Source organism: Acipenser ruthenus, chromosome 40, assembly GCF_902713425.1.
Source record: "Acipenser ruthenus chromosome 40, fAciRut3.2 maternal haplotype, whole genome shotgun sequence".
In the NCBI taxonomy this organism is placed as follows: Eukaryota; Metazoa; Chordata; class Actinopteri; order Acipenseriformes; family Acipenseridae; genus Acipenser; species Acipenser ruthenus.
This window is the reverse complement of record NC_081228.1, coordinates 7,429,287-7,447,754: the sequence shown is the minus strand read 5'-3', so window position 1 is coordinate 7,447,754 and position 18,468 is coordinate 7,429,287. Positions and strand designations below refer to the sequence as shown.

Sequence of the window (18,468 nt, the reverse complement as noted above, 5' to 3'; positions counted from 1 at the left end):
AACCCTGGTTGTCTCTCCTCAGCTGCGCAGTGGCGAGCGGATCCAGCTCCTTCCCTCCCTCTGTACCCTCGCTGTGTACATGTGTTTGTGGTGTAACCCTGGTTGTCTCTCCTCAGCTGCGCAGTGGCGAGCGGATTCATCTCATTCCCTCCCTCTGTACCCTCGCTGTGTACATGTGTTTGTGTTGTAACCCTGGTTGTCTCTCCTCAGCTGCGCAGTGGCGAGCGGATCCAGCTCCTTCCCTCCCTCTGTACCCTCGCTGTGTACATGTGTTTGTGGTGTAACCCTGGTTGTCTCTCCTCAGCTGCGCAGTGGCGAGCGGATCCAGCTCCTTCCCTCCCTCTGTACCCTCGCTGTGTACATGTGTTTGTGGTGTAACCCTGGTTGTCTCTCCTCAGCTGCGCAGTGGCGAGCGGATCCAGCTCCTTCCCTCCCTCTGTACCCTCGCTGTGTACATGTGTTTGTGGTGTAACCCTGGTTGTCTCTCCTCAGCTGTGCAGTGGCGAGCGGATTCATCTCATTCCCTCCCTCTGTACCCTCGCTGTGTACATGTGTTTGTGGTGTAACCCTGGTTGTCTCTCCTCAGCTGCGCAGTGGCGAGCGGATTCATCTCATTCCCTCCCTCTGTATCCTCGCTGTGTACATGTGTTTGTGGTGTAACCCTGGTTGTCTCTCCTCAGCTGCGCAGTGGCGAGCGGATCCAGCTCCTTCCCTCCCTCTGTACCCTCGCTGTGTACATGTGTTTGTGGTGTAACCCTGGTTGTCTCTCCTTAGCTGCGCAGTGGCGAGCGGATCCAGCTCCTTCCCTCCCTCTGTACCCTCGCTGTGTACATGTGTTTGTGGTGTAACCCTGGTTGTCTCTCCTCAGCTGCGCAGTGGCGAGCGGATCCAGCTCCTTCCCTCCCTCTGTACCCTCGCTGTGTACATGTGTTTGTGGTGTAACCCTGGTTGTCTCTCCTCAGCTGCGCAGTGGCGAGCGGATCCAGCTCCTTCCCTCCCTCTGTACCCTCGCTGTGTACATGTGTTTGTGGTGTAACCCTGGTTGTCTCTCCTCAGCTGCGCAGTGGCGAGCGGATCCAGCTCCTTCCCTCCCTCTGTACCCTCGCTGTGTACATGTGTTTGTGGTGTAACCCTGGTTGTCTCTCCTCAGCTGCGCAGTGGCGAGCGGATCCAGCTCCTTCCCTCCCTCTGTACCCTCGCTGTGTACATGTGTTTGTGGTGTAACCCTGGTTGTCTCTCCTCAGCTGCGCAGTGGCGAGCGGATTCATCTCATTCCCTCCCTCTGTACCCTCGCTGTGTACATGTGTTTGTGTTGTAACCCTGGTTGTCTCTCCTCAGCTGCGCAGTGGCGAGCGGATCCAGCTCCTTCCCTCCCTCTGTACCCTCGCTGTGTACATGTGTTTGTGGTGTAACCCTGGTTGTCTCTCCTCAGCTGTGCAGTGGCGAGCGGATTCATCTCATTCCCTCCCTCTGTACCCTCGCTGTGTACATGTGTTTGTGGTGTAACCCTGGTTGTCTCTCCTCAGCTGTGCAGTGGCGAGCGGATTCATCTCATTCCCTCCCTCTGTACCCTCGCTGTGTACATGTGTTTGTGGTGTAACCCTGGTTGTCTCTCCTCAGCTGCGCAGTGGCGAGCGGATTCATCTCATTCCCTCCCTCTGTACCCTCGCTGTGTACATGTGTTTGTGGTGTAACCCTGGTTGTCTCTCCTCAGCTGTGCAGTGGCGAGCGGATTCATCTCCTTCCCTCCCTCTGTACCCTCGCTGTGTACATGTGTTTGTGGTGTAACCCTGGTTGTCTCTCCTCAGCTGCGCAGTGGCGAGCGGATCCAGCTCCTTCCCTCCCTCTGTACCCTCGCTGTGTACATGTGTTTGTGGTGTAACCCTGGTTGTCTCTCCTCAGCTGCGCAGTGGCGAGCGGATCCAGCTCCTTCCCTCCCTCTGTACCCTCGCTGTGTACATGTGTTTGTGGTGTAACCCTGGTTGTCTCTCCTCAGCTGTGCAGTGGCGAGCGGATTCATCTCCTTCCCTCCCTCTGTACCCTCGCTGTGTACATGTGTTTGTGGTGTAACCCTGGTTGTCTCTCCTCAGCTGCGCAGTGGCGAGCGGATCCAGCTCCTTCCCTCCCTCTGTACCCTCGCTGTGTACATGTGTTTGTGGTGTAACCCTGGTTGTCTCTCCTCAGCTGCGCAGTGGCGAGCGGATCCAGCTCCTTCCCTCCCTCTGTACCCTCGCTGTGTACATGTGTTTGTGGTGTAACCCTGGTTGTCTCTCCTCAGCTGCGCAGTGGCGAGCGGATCCAGCTCCTTCCCTCCCTCTGTACCCTCGCTGTGTACATGTGTTTGTGGTGTAACCCTGGTTGTCTCTCCTCAGCTGCGCAGTGGCGAGCGGATCCAGCTCCTTCCCTCCCTCTGTACCCTCGCTGTGTACATGTGTTTGTGGTGTAACCCTGGTTGTCTCTCCTCAGCTGTGCAGTGGCGAGCGGATTCATCTCCTTCCCTCCCTCTGTACCCTCGCTGTGTACATGTGTTTGTGGTGTAACCCTGGTTGTCTCTCCTCAGCTGCGCAGTGGCGAGCGGATCCAGCTCCTTCCCTCCCTCTGTACCCTCGCTGTGTACATGTGTTTGTGGTGTAACCCTGGTTGTCTCTCCTCAGCTGCGCAGTGGCGAGCGGATCCAGCTCCTTCCCTCCCTCTGTACCCTCGCTGTGTACATGTGTTTGTGGTGTAACCCTGGTTGTCTCTCCTCAGCTGCGCAGTGGCGAGCGGATCCAGCTCCTTCCCTCCCTCTGTACCCTCGCTGTGTACATGTGTTTGTGGTGTAACCCTGGTTGTCTCTCCTCAGCTGTGCAGTGGCGAGCGGATCCAGCTCCTTCCCTCCCTCTGTACCCTCGCTGTGTACATGTGTTTGTGGTGTAACCCTGGTTGTCTCTCCTCAGCTGCGCAGTGGCGAGCGGATCCAGCTCCTTCCCTCCCTCTGTACCCTCGCTGTGTACATGTGTTTGTGGTGTAACCCTGGTTGTCTCTCCTCAGCTGTGCAGTGGCGAGCGGATTCATCTCCTTCCCTCCCTCTGTACCCTCGCTGTGTACATGTGTTTGTGGTGTAACCCTGGTTGTCTCTCCTCAGCTGTGCAGTGGCGAGCGGATTCATCTCCTTCCCTCCCTCTGTACCCTCGCTGTGTACATGTGTTTGTGGTGTAACCCTGGTTGTCTCTCCTTAGCTGCGCAGTGGCGAGCGGATCCAGCTCCTTCCCTCCCTCTGTACCCTCGCTGTGTACATGTGTTTGTGGTGTAACCCTGGTTGTCTCTCCTCAGCTGCGCAGTGGCGAGCGGATCCAGCTCCTTCCCTCCCTCTGTACCCTCGCTGTGTACATGTGTTTGTGGTGTAACCCTGGTTGTCTCTCCTCAGCTGTGCAGTGGCGAGCGGATTCATCTCCTTCCCTCCCTCTGTACCCTCGCTGTGTACATGTGTTTGTGGTGTAACCCTGGTTGTCTCTCCTTAGCTGCGCAGTGGCGAGCGGATCCAGCTCCTTCCCTCCCTCTGTACCCTCGCTGTGTACATGTGTTTGTGGTGTAACCCTGGTTGTCTCTCCTCAGCTGTGCAGTGGCGAGCGGATCCAGCTCCTTCCCTCCCTCTGTACCCTCGCTGTGTACATGTGTTTGTGGTGTAACCCTGGTTGTCTCTCCTCAGCTGCGCAGTGGCGAGCGGATCCAGCTCCTTCCCTCCCTCTGTACCCTCGCTGTGTACATGTGTTTGTGGTGTAACCCTGGTTGTCTCTCCTCAGCTGTGCAGTGGCGAGCGGATTCATCTCCTTCCCTCCCTCTGTACCCTCGCTGTGTACATGTGTTTGTGGTGTAACCCTGGTTGTCTCTCCTCAGCTGTGCAGTGGCGAGCGGATTCATCTCCTTCCCTCCCTCTGTACCCTCGCTGTGTACATGTGTTTGTGGTGTAACCCTGGTTGTCTCTCCTTAGCTGCGCAGTGGCGAGCGGATCCAGCTCCTTCCCTCCCTCTGTACCCTCGCTGTGTACATGTGTTTGTGGTGTAACCCTGGTTGTCTCTCCTCAGCTGCGCAGTGGCGAGCGGATCCAGCTCCTTCCCTCCCTCTGTACCCTCGCTGTGTACATGTGTTTGTGGTGTAACCCTGGTTGTCTCTCCTCAGCTGTGCAGTGGCGAGCGGATTCATCTCCTTCCCTCCCTCTGTACCCTCGCTGTGTACATGTGTTTGTGGTGTAACCCTGGTTGTCTCTCCTCAGCTGTGCAGTGGCGAGCGGATTCATCTCCTTCCCTCCCTCTGTACCCTCGCTGTGTACATGTGTTTGTGGTGTAACCCTGGTTGTCTCTCCTCAGCTGCGCAGTGGCGAGCGGATCCAGCTCCTTCCCTCCCTCTGTACCCTCGCTGTGTACATGTGTTTGTGGTGTAACCCTGGTTGTCTCTCCTCAGCTGCGCAGTGGCGAGCGGATCCAGCTCCTTCCCTCCCTCTGTACCCTCGCTGTGTACATGTGTTTGTGGTGTAACCCTGGTTGTCTCTCCTCAGCTGCGCAGTGGCGAGCGGATCCAGCTCCTTCCCTCCCTCTGTACCCTCGCTGTGTACATGTGTTTGTGGTGTAACCCTGGTTGTCTCTCCTCAGCTGCGCAGTGGCGAGCGGATCCAGCTCCTTCCCTCCCTCTGTACCCTCGCTGTGTACATGTGTTTGTGGTGTAACCCTGGTTGTCTCTCCTCAGCTGCGCAGTGGCGAGCGGATCCAGCTCCTTCCCTCCCTCTGTACCCTCGCTGTGTACATGTGTTTGTGGTGTAACCCTGGTTGTCTCTCCTCAGCTGCGCAGTGGCGAGCGGATCCAGCTCCTTCCCTCCCTCTGTACCCTCGCTGTGTACATGTGTTTGTGGTGTAACCCTGGTTGTCTCTCCTCAGCTGCGCAGTGGCGAGCGGATCCAGCTCCTTCCCTCCCTCTGTACCCTCGCTGTGTACATGTGTTTGTGGTGTAACCCTGGTTGTCTCTCCTTAGCTGCGCAGTGGCGAGCGGATCCAGCTCCTTCCCTCCCTCTGTACCCTCGCTGTGTACATGTGTTTGTGGTGTAACCCTGGTTGTCTCTCCTCAGCTGCGCAGTGGCGAGCGGATCCAGCTCCTTCCCTCCCTCTGTACCCTCGCTGTGTACATGTGTTTGTGGTGTAACCCTGGTTGTCTCTCCTCAGCTGCGCAGTGGCGAGCGGATCCAGCTCCTTCCCTCCCTCTGTACCCTCGCTGTGTACATGTGTTTGTGGTGTAACCCTGGTTGTCTCTCCTCAGCTGCGCAGTGGCGAGCGGATCCAGCTCCTTCCCTCCCTCTGTACCCTCGCTGTGTACATGTGTTTGTGGTGTAACCCTGGTTGTCTCTCCTCAGCTGCGCAGTGGCGAGCGGATCCAGCTCCTTCCCTCCCTCTGTATCCTCGCTGTGTACATGTGTTTGTGGTGTAACCCTGGTTGTCTCTCCTTAGCTGCGCAGTGGCGAGCGGATCCAGCTCCTTCCCTCCCTCTGTACCCTCGCTGTGTACATGTGTTTGTGGTGTAACCCTGGTTGTCTCTCCTCAGCTGCGCAGTGGCGAGCGGATCCAGCTCCTTCCCTCCCTCTGTACCCTCGCTGTGTACATGTGTTTGTGGTGTAACCCTGGTTGTCTCTCCTCAGCTGCGCAGTGGCGAGCGGATCCAGCTCCTTCCCTCCCTCTGTACCCTCGCTGTGTACATGTGTTTGTGGTGTAACCCTGGTTGTCTCTCCTCAGCTGCGCAGTGGCGAGCGGATCCAGCTCCTTCCCTCCCTCTGTACCCTCGCTGTGTACATGTGTTTGTGGTGTAACCCTGGTTGTCTCTCCTCAGCTGCGCAGTGGCGAGCGGATCCAGCTCCTTCCCTCCCTCTGTACCCTCGCTGTGTACATGTGTTTGTGGTGTAACCCTGGTTGTCTCTCCTCAGCTGCGCAGTGGCGAGCGGATCCAGCTCCTTCCCTCCCTCTGTACCCTCGCTGTGTACATGTGTTTGTGGTGTAACCCTGGTTGTCTCTCCTCAGCTGCGCAGTGGCGAGCGGATCCAGCTCCTTCCCTCCTTCTGTATCCTCTTCACCGCTGTGGTCTGGGGCTTCGCTCTCTTCTTCTTCTTCCAGGGACTCAGCACCTGGCAGGTGAGTCTGGAAACAGTACTGTACCCCGTTAATACAGAGCACCCCGAAACACTGTGAACCCACAATATAGAGTACCCCCTGATACTGTACCCCGTTAATACAGAGCACCCCGAAACACTGTGAACCCACAATATAGAGTACCCCCCGATACTGTACCCTGTTAATACAGAGCACCCCGAAACACTGTGAACCCACAATATAGAGTACCCCCTGATACTGTACCCCGTTAATACAGAGCACCCCGAAACACTGTGAACCCCCAATATAGAGTACCCCCTGATACTGTACCCTGTTAATACAGAGCACCCCGAAACACTGTGAACCCCCAATATAGAGTACCCCCTGATACTGTACCCCGTTAATACAGAGCACCCCGAAACACTGTGAACCCCCAATATAGAGTACCCCCTGATACTGTACCCCGTTAATACAGAGCACCCCGAAACACTGTCCCCCCCCCAAAAAAAAAACAAACAAACCTGAGAACCCACAAATACTGGGGTTCACGGTGTAACGCAGTCGCTCTCTCCTCAGAAAACCCCGGCGGAGTCGCGGGAGCACAACCGAGAGTGCATCCTGCTCGGCTTCTTCGATGACCACGACATCTGGCACTTCCTGTCCTCCATCGCCATGTTCGGCTCCTTCCTGGTCAGTAAAACAAACTCACCGGGTAGTGAGACAGGAGTGAGACAGGAGTGAGACAGGAGTGAGTCTGTATGAGAGACTGGAACACAGTCTGTATGAGAGACAAGAGTGAGTCTGTATGAGAGACTGGAACACAGTCTGTATGAGAGACAAGAGTGAGTCTGTATGAGAGACAAGAGTGAGTCTGTATGAGAGACAGGAGTGAGTCTGTATGAGAGACAGGAACACAGTCTGTGTGAGAGACAGGAGTGAGTCTGTATGAGAGACAGGAGTGAGTCTGTATGAGAGACAGGAACACAGTCTGTATGAGAGACAGGAGTGAGTCTGTATGAGAGACAGGAGTGAGTCTGTATGAGAGACAGGAACACAGTCTGTATGAGAGACAGGAGTGAGTCTGTATGAGTGACCTGACTGGCTGTTCCTGGAAAATGTAACGTTTCTCTTTCTTTCTTTTCTCTCTCCTCTCTCTCCTCTCCCCTCTCTCCTCTCTCCTCTCTCTCCTCTCCCCTCTCTCCCCCCTCTCCCCTCTGTCCTCTCTCCTCTCCCCTCTCCCCTCACACTTCTCCTCTCTCCTCTCCCCTCACTCTCCTCTCCCACCTCTCCCCTCTCCCCTCACTCTCTCCTCTCTCCTCTCTCCTCACTCTTCTCTCTCTCCTCTCTCTCTTCTTGCTGCAGGTGCTCCTCACCCTGGATGATGACCTGGACTGTGTCCAGAGAGATAAGATCTATGCGTTCTGATGGGGCAACTCCTGGGCGCTGCCTCCAAGTGCTGCTGCTGCCATACCAGCCAATCAGAGCCTCCCTGTGAGGAGGAGGGGGGCCTGGACAGCCATTTGGAGCCTGTCTGTGAGGACAGAGCCCCTCCCCCTATTGTTCCTGGACGCTCACTGTGCCAATGAAAAGACTGCATTCCTCTGGGGCCTTTTCACAGGGAGGGACTGAAATGAAGTGACTCTGTTGGTTCCAGCGGGACCCTCCCTGCCCACCCCCAGTCTCTCTGATGACGAGTGCCCCAGTCAGAGTTGCATGTTAATGCCTTGTTCACAGCCTCCGACCTGGATATTTCAATGCTGTAAGGAGGCAGTGGCGGTTCTCGGTACGCAGTCCCCCTCCTCTAACTCTGCGTTGTTAACCTGGGCTGCCCCTCCCCTGGTAACAGCACTGTCTGAACGCAGCACTGAAATACCAAGCTTCTGGAACGTGATTCCAAGTCACCTGGGTTCAAATCGGACAGGATGGTGAGAGCGGGCTGACTCCGGGGCCAGTTCTGTGTACCGGTCGGGTCGGGTCTGCTCCATGGCCCAACTGTATTCTCTACCTTACTGTCTGGAACAGCGCCCTGCCTCCACTGCCTGCATGACCCCATGACCCCCCCGGAGGGTGGCCTGGCCACTTCGTTAGGAACGGGTCTGTCCTGCGCCAGTGGCCACACCTCCCTTTCGAATTGCGTTGTGAAGTTTGTGCTCTGTGCCGGGCGGCTGACTCCTACCTGCATTCACGAGTCCCACAGGAGGGGCTGCTGCTGCTGCTGCTCTTTGATCTTTGCTTCCACCATTTCTTTTTTAGTTCTGAAACGATTTAGCATTCTTTGTTTTTGGTTCTTAAGGAACCCGTGCAGGCCTGTGCTCAGGGGCCGGCTCCAGTGGCTGTTTGCTTGTTGCTGTGCTTAAAGTGCAAAACCGTCCCGATCACAAACATGTATTTTTATTTTTTGCTACAGAAATCCCCAAATCACTGCAGACACTGATAATGACAGCCTTTCCTTGGCATTGCTCCGTATATGATGAGCTTTCAGAGATGCCATGGAGTCCCCAGATCCCCTCGCAGACTGTCTCCAGTCTGGCTAAGCAAATATCTTGCAACAAGTCTGTTTAATACTGGAGAGAAGCCGGTCTGCAGTGGGAGCCTCACTGCCATCAGCGACACATTTTCACACGGCTTTGTGTTTGGAATTGTTGTTTTTATTAGTTTATATTAGTTTTTCAATGAAAAGGAATAAGCACGGTTTTGTAGGATGTGTGGGGGGAGCCCGTTGTGATGGGAGCGCTTAGTAACAGCACAGCTTGCTGTTCATCTCTGTTGTCAGTTTGCTTGTGTTGCACTCTCATGTACACATCAGAACCCGCTGCACAGTCTCCGCATGTCTGGCTGCAGAGTTCAGTGGTTGCGTTGCCTTGCCGCTGCTCTGTCTCGCTGCCTCCTGTAACGAGAGTGGAAATCGACCTCTATCGAAGTTTGCTTTGGTCTCCATGTAAGTGCTGTCAGTCCTGGTTTACAAGCTGCTGAGGGGCAGATGAAGTTAGAAAAGAGAAGTATTTGTTTAATTAGCGGTTCTATTCAGTAAACTGCATAAACAAACACACGCACACACAGAGACACGCACGCACGCATGCACACATCATGTACAAAGTGAGGGCCTGCTTCACACATTGCTTTCCAGGTCTCCCTATCGATGGGGGAGCCTCAAGCTCACAGTAAACGCATTAGACACACAAGGGCATAATTCAAGTCTCCTTGCATATCAGTTTGGACCATTCCATGTTCTGCAAGCCTTAATCATTTCAAATGTCCTGTTCAGCTCAGGTGTGTCCAACTCGGCTCACATCAAAAGTGAGCTAAACTGAAACTGCTGTGCCGTGGGACTCCTGCACACACACACACAATAGCACAGCCCCAGTAGAATCCCTGCGCTCCTCTGCTGTGCCGTGGGACTCCTACACGATGCCCTGCACACACACACAATAGCACAGCCCCAGTAGAATCCCTGCGCTCCTCTGCTGTGCCGTGGGACTCCTACACGATGCCCTGCACACACACACAATAGCACAGCCCCAGTAGAATCCCTGCGCTCCTCTGCTGTGCTGTGGGACTCCTACACGATGCCCTGCACACACATACAATAGCACAGCCCCAGTAGAATCCCTGCGCTCCTCTGCTGTGCTGTGGGACTCCTACACGATGCCCTGCACACACACACAATAGCACAGCTCTGAATGGTGTTGCAGTGTTTCAGTTTGTCGCGTTCTTGCTCCGCGGTTGTGAAGTGAACGCTCGTTGCTGTTGTTTTATAAACTCTTTGATCCGTTACGAATGTTTCGTGGCCTTTATAAATGTGTTGAACAATAAATACGTGTTTCTGTAAAAAAAAAAAGTATTGTAACAAACAGTGACGCCAATGGGAAAAAGAATAAACTGAATGCATTTCATGTTTAATGAAGACTGAAGATAACGGTGTGCTTTCAAACAGTAAACTCTGTGGAGAACGGGATTAAAAGAGGTTTTGAACATTGTGGTCTCTTTGCTTTCTAGTTCAGAAAAATGGCTCATCAGAAACTAAACTGGTAACTTTTTGTGTTAAGCTAAATATCTTAGGAAATAGAAACAGCGTCTGCACCATCAATCCCACCTTGCTTGGGACACACAGCGACGGGGGACACAGTTCCGAAGGGTTATTTTGAACCCTTTTCAGGAATGCCCTGCAAATCTTTTATTTCTCTTGAATAACGATGCAGATCAGACTCACGGATTGGATTTCCTTTGCAGAGTGGAGAAAGAGTCTTTATATCATTTTATAAGTTTAGGGAAATCATTTCCATTTTAATTTTTTTTTTTTTTTTTTTTTTTGCCTAGCCAAAAAGTATTGAGTGTAAATTGTTGTTGACTTGGTGTCTGCAGTGTGCTCTGCTGCTAGGGGTCAGCTGTAAGCTGATCCTGAGAAACGGTGCAGTCTACACCCAGCATTGTGCTCAGCTCTGCTCCAGCAGTTTCACACGAGAAGCAGGATGATGCGTTCAGATAAGCAGGTGCGAGGCGTGAAAGAGGAGCTGCTCATTATCACAGGATCCTGTGTTATTCCTTTCAGAGCTGAATAGCAGCCCGTCCTCCCTAGGAATGTAGGGCAGCCTGACAAAGCAGGGCTGATGAGACTCTTTGTACCAGTCCAGGGCAGACAGCCTCACAAAGCAGGGCTGATGAGACTCTGTACCAGTCCAGGGCAGACAGCCTCACAAAGCAGGGCTGATGAGACTCTGTACCAGTCCAGGGCAGACAGCCTCACAAAGCAGGGCTGATGAGACTCTGTACCAGTCCAGGGCAGACAGCCTCACAAAGCAGGGCTGATGAGACTCTGTACCAGTCCAGGGCAGACAGCCTCACAAAGCAGGGCTGATGAGACTCTGTACCAGTCCAGGGCAGACAGCCTCACAAAGCAGGACTGATGAGACTCTGTACCAGTCCAGGGCAGACAGCCTCACAAAGCAGGGCTGGTGAGACTCTGTACCAGTCCAGGGCAGAGAGCCTCACAAAGCAGGGCTGATGAGACTCTGTACCAGTCCAGGGCAGACAGCCTCACAAAGCAGGGCTGATGAGACTCTGTACCAGTCCAGGGCAGACAGCCTCACAAAGCAGGGCTGATGAGACTCTGTACCAGTCCAGGGCAGACAGCCTCACAAAGCAGGGCTGGTGAGACTCTGTACCAGTCCAGGGCAGACAGCCTCACAAAGCAGGGCTGATGAGACTCTGTACCAGTCCAGGGCAGACAGCCTCACAAAGCAGGGCTGATGAGACTCTGTACCAGTCCAGGGCAGACAGCATCACAAAGCAGGGCTGATGAGACTCTGTACCAGTCCAGGGCAGACAGCCTCACAAAGCAGGGCTGATGAGACTCTGTACCAGTCCAGGGCAGACAGCATCACAAAGCAGGGCTGATGAGACTCTGTACCAGTCCAGGACAGACAGCATCACAAAGCAGGGCTGGTGAGACTCTGTACCAGTCCAGTGCAGAGAGCAGGGCAGTGTTGAAGGTGTGACATCACTGACAGACGCACACACATGCGTTAACAGCAACACAAACGTCTGCCAGTCCATCTTTTGGGGTACATTTGATTGACTCCAATTTATATAATACATGTTTGATCCTCGACCCAGTCCTCTGGTCCCCTGCATTTCCCATGGAGTGCAAAGTGTTTTTTCAAAGTGTTCTGACTGAGTAAGTAGCTTCTGATTGCTGTCTACGTGACTGACACAGAGTCCGTATTGTCAGCAACACAGAAAGAAACTAGATCATTAGAACTGCTTTGAATGACTGGAAACATCAAAATGTAAGAAGAAACTGAAAACTTCAATTCCCTCCCCACCACACACACACAACCCTAACCATAACCCTACCCTCCACACACACACAACCCTAACCCAACCCTACCCTCCAAACACACACACACAACCCTAACCCTAACCCTACCCTCCACACACACACAACCCTAACCCAACCCTACCCTCCAAACACACACACACAACCCTAACCCAACCCTACCCTCCACACACACACAACCCTAACCCTAACCCTACCCTCCACACACACACAACCCTAACCCTAACCCTACCCACCACACACACACACACAACCCTAACCATAACCCTACCCTCCACACACACACAACCCTAACCCTAACCCTACCCTCCAAACACACACACACAACCCTAACCCAACCCTACCCTCCACACACACACAACCCTAACCCTAACCCTACCCACCACACACACACACACAACCCTAACCATAACCCTACCCTCCCCACCACACACACACAACCCTAACCCTACCCTCCACACACACACAACCCTAACCATAACCCTACCCTCCCCACCACACACACACAACCCTAACCCTACCCTCCACACACACACAACCCTAACCCAACCCTACCCTCCACACACACAACCCTAACCATAACCCTACCCTCCACACACACACACAACCCTAACCATAACCCTACCCACCACACACACACAACCCTAACCCTACCCTCCACACACACACAACCCTAACCATAACCCTACCCTCCCCTCCACACACACAACCCTAACCCTACCCTCCACACACACACAACCATAACCATAACCCTACCCTCCACACACACACACACACAACCCTAACCATAACCCTACCCTCCACACACACACAACCCTAACCCAACCCTACCCTCCACGCACACACACACAACCCTAACCCTACCCTCCACACACACACAACCCTAACCCAACCCTACCCTCCACGCACACACACACAACCCTAACCCTACCCTCCACACACACACAACCCTAACCCAACCCTACCCTCCACGCACACACAACCCTAACCATAACCCTACCCTCCACACACACACAACCCTAACCCTAACCCTACCCTCCAAACACACACAACCCTAACCCTACCCTCCACACACACACAACCCTAACCCAACCCTACCTTCCAAACACACACACACAACCCTAACCCAACCCTACCCTCCACACACACACAACCCTAACCCTACCCTCCACACACACACAACCCTAACCCAACCCTACCCTCCACACACACACAACCCTAACCCTAACCCTACCCTCCACACACACACAACCCTAACCCTACCCTCCACACACACACACACAACCCTAACCCAACCCTACCCTCCACACACACACAACCCTAACCATAACCCTACCCTCCCCACCACACACACACAACCCTAACCCTACCCTCCACACACACACAACCCTAACCCAACCCTACCCTCCACACACACACAACCCTAACCATAACCCTACCCTCCCCTCCACACACAACCCTAACCCTACCCTCCCCTCCACACACACAACCCTAACCATAACCCTACCCTCCACACACACACAACCCTAACCCTAACCCTACCCTCCACACACACAACCCTAACCCTACCCTCCACACACACACAACCCTAACCCTACCCTCCCCTCCACACACACAACCATAACCATAACCCTACCCTTTACACACACACAACCCTAACCTCCACACACACACACACACAACCCTAACCCTACCCTCCACACACACACACACACACACACACACACACACACGCTGTTGTAAGCTTTTCAACACCCCGGGGGTTTCCTGTATTAGATCCCTGTTTCACACGAAGTGCTTCTCTCACACAGAGCCTGTTTATTTGTCCCATTCCCAGAGGCCTCTCCTTCACTCATTTAAGGTTTGTTCCTGCAGCAGAACCCCCCCCCCCCCCCCCAGCCCCCCTGCCCCCCACTTCCTTTTTATTGTCATTCAATCTGTTAATATTCCAGGCCAACGTGTCACTGCATCCCTGTGCATATTCACTGCTTTATGAAGTAATGAATACCACCCCCCCCCCCCCCAGACACACACACGGGTGGGGCACTATAAGACTATATAGCCAGCCTGCAGCAAGACGTGACATGGCATTGCTGTCTGCGCAGAACCTCCACAATGAAAGGTAAGGAAATGATCTGCTATTACAAAAGTCATTACGGGTGGATGCTGTGCTGGATCCACACGCCGTGGGTGTTGTTGTCTGTAGAGCAGTTCGGGTTTCTGTGATGGTAACTGGAGTCCCAGGCGGCACAATCGCTCTCAGCTTGACGCGTGGAGCTGCAGGGTGCCGACCGCTTACTGTACCAACGAGACAGGTGAAATGGACCTGCACTGAGGGATTCAGAGATGAATGCTGTTGCTCCCAGATGTGCTCCGAAAGCAGGTGGTCTTCATACACAGGCACTGGTGGCTGACAGGAAGCTTCACACTGCATTTACCCAAGTCTGTGCTGGAGCAGCCCGGGTATGTTGTTCTTGTATGATTACAGCGTGTTCCTCGGCAGGGTCCCTTGCAGACGCCCTGGTCTCAGTATTGAGGGGTAGCAGGCAGGCTGTCAGGAGCTCGTTTCTGACAGTCCGCTCTCCTCTCCACTCTCTCAGGTATACTGATCCTGTCCCTTCTCTGCTCGATGGTGGGCAGCTTGCTGGCACAGGACTATGAGTGGGGTGGAAGTGAAGCAGGAGAGGCCAGCAAGGACAGTGAGTGGGGGGGGGGGGTGAGAGTTCAGAAGATGCTGTTCTCTCGTGAAGAGTTCTCTCTGAGCACAGCCCAAATCTGTCTGTCTGTCCCTGAATAACGCCGCTGTGTGTCTGCCTGTCTGTCTGTGTGTCCCTGAATAACACCCCTGTCTGTCTGTGTCTGTGTGTCCCTGAATAACGCCCCTGTCTGTCTGTGTGTCTGTGTGTCCCTGAATAACACCCCTGTCTGTCTGTGTCTGTGTGTCCCTGAATAACGCCCCTGTCTGCCTGTCTGTCTGTGTGTCCCTGAATAACACCCCTGTCTGTCTGTGTCTGTGTGTCCCTGAATAACGCCCCTGTCTGTCTGTGTGTCTGTGTGTCCTTGAATAACACCCCTGTCTGTCTGTGTCTGTGTGTCCCTGAATAACGCCCCTGTCTGTCTGTGTGTCTGTGTGTCCCTGAATAACACCCCTGTCTGTCTGTGTCTGTGTGTCCCTGAATAACGCCCCTGTCTGTCTGTGTGTCTGTGTGTCCCTGAATAACATGTCTGTCTGTGTGTCTGTCCAGTCTGTGTGACTGACTCTGCCTCCTGTGGGTGCTGTCTGATGCAGCAGAGGATGCAGCGCTTGGAGTGGATCTTCAACCACACCATGGACCAGCTGAGGAAAGACCTGGACCAGGCCAGCAAGAGACTGAACGACCTGAGAGGTGAGGGAGGGAAGAGAGGGGGAGGGAGGGGACCAACCCAGCTGGAAGAAGAGGAAAGAGAGGAGGAGGGAGAGGACCAACCGAGCTGGAAGAGGAGGAAAGAGAGAGGGGGGAGGGCATTTATAAACAGAAGGGAGAACAGCAAACAGTGTGCAGTGACTATTCACATGTCCTCTGGTGCAGTATAGTATTGCGGTGTGTGTGTGTTTGTGTGTGCGTGTGTGTGTCTCTGTGTGTGTGCGTGTGTCTCTGTGTGTGTGTGTGTGTGTGTGTGTGTGTGTGTCTCTGTGTGTGTGCGTGTGTGTGTGTGCGTGTGTGTGTGTGCGTGTGTGTGTGCGTGTGTGTGTGTGTGTGCGTGTGTGTGTGTGTGTGTGTGTGCGTGTGCGTGTGTCTCTGTGTGTGCGTGTGTGTGTGTGCGTGTGTGTGTGTGTGTGTGCGTGTGTGTGTGCGCACCCCTGTGTTTATACTCTCACACGCTGCTCTCTGTCTCTCCCCTCCAGCGAGCCATACTGCGTTCTCCGCTGCGCTGTCTACCCGAACCGAGTGCGTGGGGCCCTTCAGAGACAACGCCACGCTGATCTACAAGAAGGTGTTTGTGAACCAGGGCGGCGCCTACAATGAGCAGACGGGTGTGTTCACGGCCCCGCGCAGCGGCGTGTACAGCTTCTCCGTGACGGTGTTCAGCGACGCTGGCGCGCCCGGCGCCCGGCTCAACATCTTCGCCCTGCTGCAGCGGAACGGGCAGGACCTGGCGGGCGTGCACGACGACAACTACGACGACCAGGAGGACAGCGCCACCCAGAGCCTGGCGCTGCAGCTGCATGCCGGGGACCAGTTGTCGGTCAGGCTGGTGGCGGGGAGGGTGGTCTGCGACGATGTGAGCCACTACAACACCTTCAGCGGCTTCCTCGTGTTCCCCACTGACCTGCTGTAACCCCCTTTAACAAGCACCCCACCCCACCCTAGACTCCCTGCTCTCTGCTCAACCCCACAGACTGGATGCTATGCAGCACCCCGTGCTTCTCTATGCTTCTCCAATGCCTGCTTTTAGAGCTTGAATGAGTTTTATGACACCTTTCTTTTACTTTGCTGTCCTTTCACCGCACTATACCACAGTCTGCCTGCACTAGCCCCTGCATTAGCCACAGTTTACTCCGCAGACACTTGGGGAAGGTTGCGCAGCTGCTGTACGAGCAGCAGCTTCTGTACGAGCAGCAGCTTCTGTTTCTCTACCCCGATTGGCCACACGGTGGAGACATTCCTCACTAATGTCGAGTTCCTGCTGCAGCTCGAAGGTCACGCTGCTAATCTCCCGTTCACGTTTGACGGAGTCAAAACAAAGATAAATATGCATTTGATTGTGTGTTTGTTAGGCATTCTTCCGCTTGTTCCTTGTATGCTCTGTGATAAAATGTGCTGTAATGCGATCAAATAGATAAACAAGTGCTTGCTGTCTCGGTGCTGTGTTGCTGTGTCTGTGAAGATCTGCGTCAATAAAATAATGTCATCTCTGAACTAGAGCCAGCCTGTGCGTCTGTGTCAGTTTGAGTCTGAACTCCGGCCTCTTTTCAATCCCCTAGCGCAGGCACACCCTGCTCTGAGCACAACAGACCAAGGGAGATCTAGCTAGCCTTGCATCTTCACAGCTTCATACATTACATGAAGACTCTCACAGTCCCCGCGCCCCGCCCACCTCAACACATCTCGAACACGCACGAGGAAATGCGCCTATCAGCGCAGCTTGGGGCACATTCCATAACATGCTAGTGCAACTGTAATAACCATTACCTGCACTTATTAACACATACAAAGAGCCTGTTTTCTTCCACTCGTTCTCTGTTATCTATAAGCTGCATTCAGCTGCTGATGTGCAGGTGTTTGGTTTGTCGCATCACAGATGTGAAAGCATTGTCAAATATTCCTGCTGCTTTGTGGAGTTGTGATTTTTCTCTCAGTTTTGTAACTGCCGAATCCCATTTTTTTTAAAGGCCCGGTCTATAACGGGTCATGTTTCCTGCATTTTTTTCCCTGTTTCTCTACCAAAAGGCACGCGCGATATTTACAGTCGGCTCCATCATCAACTGTTGAATAAAACAACTAAGAAAACTATTTTGTGGGGAAACATTCTCTCAGTGAAATAAATAAATAAATAAATAAATAAATGACACACTGCCATGAGATTTACAGTCTTGTATTTGATCTAAAAAAAATACCGAAAAAAAAATGTTGTGCAGATACTCTCATAGGTAGGCCTAAGCGTTCTATTTCCATCATTATAAACATATTTGTCAATCTTCATGTTTTAATAGTTTCTCAATGACTTGATTATGCCCCGGGCAGTTCGCGGTGTTCAGCTGCGGTGGGCAGCATCACATTAGCATCACATTTTATGTCATTTCGCATCTGCCCGGGCACAAGAAATATTTCTAACAGATACAGTACACTACTAATAGAGAGTGAATTACCTCTGTTGCCTTTAAGCGCAAAAGTGCACCACCATCGAGCCACCCATTGCCGTGTTTATTTAAATAACTTAAATACTTTCTGACAACGCTGGTTTAGAGCAATGGTACTCAACAAAATCTCAACGCACAAGGTTATTTTCATTATGGGTTAGATATAGAGGTTAGAGTAATGGGGGGGGGGGAAACGAGTCCACAATAAAATGCAACACTATGTTATTGTAATCTTATTGCAGTAATGCAATATAGATCTCTGTGCAGAGTTGCGTTGAATGAGAGATCATTCAATATCAGCAAGAGACTAATAATCACAGTTTAAACGTGTAAAAGCCACCCAGTTAAATATAGTTCCCTGAAACTCCGGAAGAACGCAGTGCCAAACAACTCACTTATCAAAGCAATATTAAGACCAGGACGGGGCTTCGATGGAAATTCACGTTTAAAAGCATGATGTGGTAGATATGAACTCCCTGCATAACTGAGCTTCCGTATCTCTGCTTGTTATATGATCTCTCATTCAAACACAGCAACCCTGCACTGAGATCTGTATGCATTACTGCAATAAGAATACAATAACACATTTCTGCATTTCATTCTGACCCCCCACCCCGTACCTAATCCATGATATAACCTGCGCATTGATATTTTGTTGAGTTCAGTTGCTCTGAACCGCGTTG

General features: G+C 53.0%; 2 protein-coding genes across 3 annotated transcripts in view; both read left to right on the top strand.

The window, feature by feature from the left end:
- The window catches only part of LOC131708136 (SID1 transmembrane family member 2-like), a 40,974-nt gene extending 30,891 nt beyond the window's left edge, over window positions 1–10,083 (top strand). For both annotated transcript variants that reach the window (XM_059010383.1, XM_059010382.1), the window contains 3 exons: window positions 6,039–6,149; window positions 6,684–6,797; window positions 7,470–10,083. In XM_059010383.1, the coding sequence (XP_058866366.1) occupies window positions 6,039–6,149; window positions 6,684–6,797; window positions 7,470–7,532 (288 nt within the window). In that variant the 3' untranslated portion in view covers window positions 7,533–10,083. The remainder of the gene's footprint in view (window positions 1–6,038; window positions 6,150–6,683; window positions 6,798–7,469) is intronic.
- A 3,904-nt stretch (window positions 10,084–13,987) lies between these two features.
- LOC117397468 (cerebellin-1) lies at window positions 13,988–16,849 on the top strand. Its single transcript, XM_034918175.2, has 4 exons — window positions 13,988–14,065; window positions 14,544–14,642; window positions 15,189–15,329; window positions 15,830–16,849. The coding sequence occupies exons 1-4, from the start codon at window positions 14,059–14,061 to the stop codon at window positions 16,261–16,263; spliced, it is 681 nt and encodes a 226-aa protein (XP_034774066.2). The 5' UTR covers window positions 13,988–14,058; the 3' UTR covers window positions 16,264–16,849.
- The last annotated feature ends 1,619 nt before the right edge of the window (window positions 16,850–18,468 follow it).